This window comes from Cricetulus griseus, chromosome 4 (assembly GCF_003668045.3).
Source record: "Cricetulus griseus strain 17A/GY chromosome 4, alternate assembly CriGri-PICRH-1.0, whole genome shotgun sequence".
Lineage (NCBI taxonomy): Eukaryota > Metazoa > Chordata > Mammalia > Rodentia > Cricetidae > Cricetulus > Cricetulus griseus.
Window position 1 is genome coordinate 46,487,640 of NC_048597.1, and position 5,028 is coordinate 46,492,667.

General features: G+C 42.4%; 1 protein-coding gene across 2 annotated transcripts in view; it reads right to left on the reverse strand.

Moving 5' to 3' along the window:
• Window positions 1–4,928, reverse strand: part of Ccdc191 (coiled-coil domain containing 191) — a 68,150-nt gene extending 63,222 nt beyond the window's left edge. Inside the window, exons 1-2 of one of the 2 annotated variants that reach the window (XM_027412648.2) lie at window positions 4,709–4,928; window positions 2,460–2,498 (exon numbers count right to left, since the gene is read on the reverse strand). In XM_027412648.2, the coding sequence (XP_027268449.1) occupies window positions 2,460–2,498; window positions 4,709–4,795 (126 nt within the window). In that variant the 5' untranslated portion in view covers window positions 4,796–4,928. The other variant, XM_035444544.1, reaches the window with a different exon arrangement.
• Window positions 4,929–5,028: the final 100 nt, after the last annotated feature.

Genomic DNA, 5,028 nt, shown 5'->3' on the forward strand with positions numbered 1-5,028 from the left:
GTTTTGGAAAGGGTGGACCACTCAAGTGGATTTGGAAGTTTTAGGAGGAAAGACTGCAACTATTCAGGGTATACCTAGAGTTGTGATATTTTATGGAATAAAACTAGAAAGAAAAAAAAAGGCAGAGAACAGAGAGGTAAAAGGAGAAGCAAGAGAAAACAGTCCAATGGACAAAGATAATGGAGTAGAGGGTGTCGAAAATACAGACATCAAAGCTATCAAATTAAACTGGAGATGTTTGATGGCTATCAAAAGATGACTGGATTTGGTCAGGAAGTCATTTCTAGTAACAGTTCCTGTGGAATGGAAAGTGAAATGAATGGATTGTGTGTGTGTGTGTGTGTGTGTGTGTGTGTGGTAGTTTAGTCGACTGAACAAGAAACAGAAACTAAGCAATAATAATCATGACAAGAGAGAATAATGAAGTATGAAAGCCAAGAGTCCATACTATACATATTGGTAGATATTAGATAAGAAAATAAAATCATTCTATAATCAGAAAAGACTGCAGGGTCATATGAGAACTTATTGATTTTTTTTAAGATGGGAGATTTGAAGGTGGGATGGAGAAAAAGCCAGTGCAGAAGATTTAGAGGAATGATAAAAATCTGAGTCCAGCTTGCTGATAGCTGTATGAAGAAGGAAAGTCACAGAGACAAGACAAAGTAGAATTTTATCCTTGAGTTCCTGAAAGAAGTGGTAAGTAGTTGTGCGATTAAGCCCTGCAGGAAATAGGTACTGGGACTCTGGACACTGATGTGCAAGCTAGGTTTACTAGAGGTTGAGTGGTCGTCCAGGGGCTGGCATTCATGGTGTGATCATTTTAGCCTTCTTTTGAGATAGGGCTTCTTAAGTGGCCAGGGAGTCTTCTCTAGTCCCATCTACTTTGATGCCTCCCAACAAATAATTCCCTTATATCTTTAATTCTCTCATCAGCTTAAAGGAGGTTATTTATGCTCCACTGAGCTATAAACTCTGGCCCGGGTCTCACTTTAGCTCTGGTACTCAACATACCGAGCTTGCATTTGGTAGGCACTTAACAAATAATAGCAAAATGAATAAATAGTTAAAGAAAATACTACAGCTAGCCTGGGAACTAGCTGGTCTGGTGCCCACAATGCCCACAATCCTGTCAACTTAGATAACATTTGTTCAAAATACTATCAGATAGAATATTTTCTCAGGAAAATACTACATGATTTTGAACTATGTGCTACACAAATAAACTAGTTACAACAAATTGCTAAGTTGACACTCAGAAGTACACCCCAGAAGTGTTTTAAAGGCACTTTGAATTCAAATGGTACCTAAATCAAACAATAAACATTTCATGACTGGAAGGTATCAACGGTCAGGAAGTCATTTAAACAACAGCTTCTGTAGGGGTTATCTACCCCAACTCCCTCTCAATGGATGTTCAAACATACTCTTTATTAGTTGAACATTAAGTGAAATTTTAGAGTTTACTCCAATACACCCAGTGATGAAAAACTTGCCTCTTTGTGAAAACTCTCACTCCATTTTTGGATTGTTCTAGACAGAGAATTCTGGTGACACCCATGTAGCTTTTCCAATGGGTCCCATATGGAAGTAACTACAGAATAGTCTTCCATGGGTTTCAGTGAGGAAACCTCAGAAATCTAGGGGACCTCCTGGAGTAGTTCAGTACTTATCCCTAGCATAGGTGTGGACTTTGGGAGACCATTCCACATAGAGGGATACTCCCTGAGCCAAGAAACACGGGGATGGGCCTAGACCCTATCCTAAAGGATATGATAGACTTTGATGACACCCTATGGAAGGCCTCAGCATCCAGGAGGAGCAGAAAGGATATGTGATAGGTAGGGTTTTAGTTGGGGGGGAGGGTGGTAGGGGAAGAGGAGAGTGAGAAGGGAACTGGGATTGTCATGTAAAACAATCTTGTTTCTAATTCAAATAAAAAAAAGTAAAAAAAAAATAGTCTTCCTTGTGTCTGAAGAAGGAAGGCTACAGCAATCTCTCCCAATACCTCTCTATTCTTACTCCTTTGGCCTCTTCATGTGATACCCAGGCCAGATGAAAACATACCTATCCACATGTTTGCTCATCATTTATGCTTAAGCTCTCTCATGAAAACCAAGAGAATAATAAAAGATGTTAAAAAGTATAAAATCGGGGCGGGGGGGCCTGGAGAGATGGCTCAGCGCTTAAGACTGCTCTTCCAGAGGTCCTGAGTTCAATTCCTAGCCATCACATGGTGGCTCACAACCATCTGTAATGCGATCTAGCGCCCTCTTCTGCCCTGCAGGCACACATGCAGACAGAACATTTTATACATAGTAAGTCTTTTTTAAAAAGTATAAAATTGAGGTAACGTACATAATCACATGGGAATACCAACAGTCATGCGTATGCACTTGGGAGATCTGCCATTATGTGTGACTCAAATCTCTTTCCGTCCTGATTTTGAAATGCCTTACCTTAATCCAGTGCCCCACACTGTCAGGGTCAAATGCAGACTGTAGAAAATAGATACAAAGTATTAGTGCGCGACAAAACGTTTTTCAAGCTATCCTTCCCACTAATGCATATGGAAAGTTCACATGCAAGTTCAGCACCAACGCAATAAAAGCACACTAAACCACAGGAGGAGGAGCCGGAAGCCCTGTCTGGGACATCCTTATTACTTCTTGTCTAACCTGCCTTGAGACTGTAATGAAACTAATCAGCAGTCTAGGCATCAGCATTTTTTCTTAAATTCTCCAGGGCTAAGAGTCAAAGTACAGAAATACTAGATGTGAAACTCCATACTAATACTGGTTTAATTCACCTCTCTCTGTAATTTTCTGCTTAAAGACTGTTATGGTCTTTTCTTTCCTATTTGCACAAGTAGCCAGGTGCCTTCCTGCACCCAAGATGATGTGTGGTCCAACAGGAGTGGGGGTGCAGAACAGAATTCTATTACTCAACTTCTACTGTTGCACCAAGCACATGATGAAGAAAATTAATCTCTATCCAAATGATTTTGCTTTTTTTTTCTTTTTTGATTTTTTTTTCAAGATAGGATTTCTCTATTTAAGAACTCTGGCTGTTCTGGAACTCTCTTCATAGACGAGGCTGGCCTCGAACTCACAGAGATCTACCTGCATCTGCCTCCCGAGTGCTGGGATTAAAGTCGTTTGACACCTCCCCAGCATCTCTACCCAGGTGAGACATGAATCTGAAAGAAGAAATCAGACCTCAGGGGGTCTCTGCTCTATTCTCTGTGGCTCCCAGAAGCTTGAAGAACTCTCTCTAATAACTACTGAGCATTCAGGGGTATTTGCTCTGGGAAAAAAAATCAGGCGTTTAAAAATAAAAATGATGGGCCAGCAAACTAACTGGCACATGGAAGTTGTTGGGAAAGGCATAATCTTCTCCCTCGATTCCCTACCACTTCACCTTCAGCTCACCTTACACCCAATTAACGCAGCTGTTCTGCTGAATAACTTTGTCAGTGCAATAAAGAAAGAGCTGATCCTATTCAAACACAGTGGAATTTCAAGGCGCTCTTGTGTCTTTACTTTCTTTATCCTCTAGACAGTAACAATGAGCATTATCAGCAAGAAAGAAAAAAAAACCAACCCTCCCTTTTTTTGTAGTTCTAAGTTGTCCCAAATTTTTTACCTTTCATCATCAAATCTATATTCATAAGCTATTTTGGGCCCCATCTATTATGCAACCGATACTTTGCAGTTGGAGCAACCTCAGTTTCCACTCTCTAATGCGCTGGCCTATGCCCTCTAGTATCAGGAGCATAATTTCCACTAAGTGGAATGTGCCCTGTGTACATAGTTCCTATATTTAGAAGAACCCCACAGGAATGATTGCCGGGGGCTCCCACAAAAGCCACACATCTAGAGGATTGTTTTCCAGTTTAAAGTATAACGGGGGACGGGGGGGGGGTGGTGGTGGTGGTGGTGAAAACAGCTGGTGAAACTGCTCTGCAGCTGAACGTTGAATCCCCTCCATTTCAATACTCTCATTTACATTTGCAGCATTTATTTTTGTGTCTGTTAGAGAGGTATTCTGGAAGGCACACTTGGTATGATTGTGACTTTGCACAGGTCACTTTTGTATGTCACGAGTTAAAAAAGGCATTGTCGGGTTTTCTTTCTTTCTTTTCTTTCCTTTTTTTTTTTTTTTTCCCATGCCTTTAGGAGCTAGTGCACACAAGAGGTAATGGATAAAGGATCTCTTTGAATGCTGGTGGAATTCAGAAATAACCATATGGATAAAGTATTGAGATGCAACCATTTGGACTTCTGGGTTCATTTTAGATATCTGATATAAAACTGGAAACGGGGAATATAAGGGATAACAGGAGAGAATTTAATGCGATTTTTTTTTCTTCCTTTCAAAGGTCCCTTACCCAAGATTTGAAAGGGAGGGGAAGAAATGTAAGGAAAGTTTCTTAAAATTGGTGTCAGACGTAAGGATTTGGGGCAAAGTTCCCTTACCCTAATGGGCACTTAGCGGATCTTACAGGTTGCTGCCCACCACAGTACACAGACCCTTAGGCTCCTAGAACCACACCTCTCCGGGCTGTGTTGGCTCGAGGGCAGTCAAGGCCAGGTAAGGATGCCCCCGGGGGAAGAGTGAGGAAGCGCAGGGCGGGAAGAGACTGGCTTCAGGACTGTGTGACGCCTAGGGCCAGCCCATATTCCTCAAAGCTTCCGATTGGGATCACCTTGGGATTCAGCTTCCTGGAGAACCGTTTCCAGCGACTCGGCTCCATTCCCTTCTTTGAGGACCTTTCCTGGGATGCCAGCAGCATTTTTTCAAGCTCAGGCCGAGACTTTGTCCACAACAGTGACAATCGCTCCTCCTCTCAGGCTGCATTCGAGTGGTGCTGGGAGTTGTAGTCCCACCACCTACCAGTTAGACAGGGATCGGACATTCCGGAACTACTCCTCCCAGGAGGCATCGCGCGGGAAGCTCTCATTGCCCAGTTACCATGGCATCGGTGGGTCTCGCTGGGTTGCTTTAGCAGGGCCTTTGCCTAAGTCC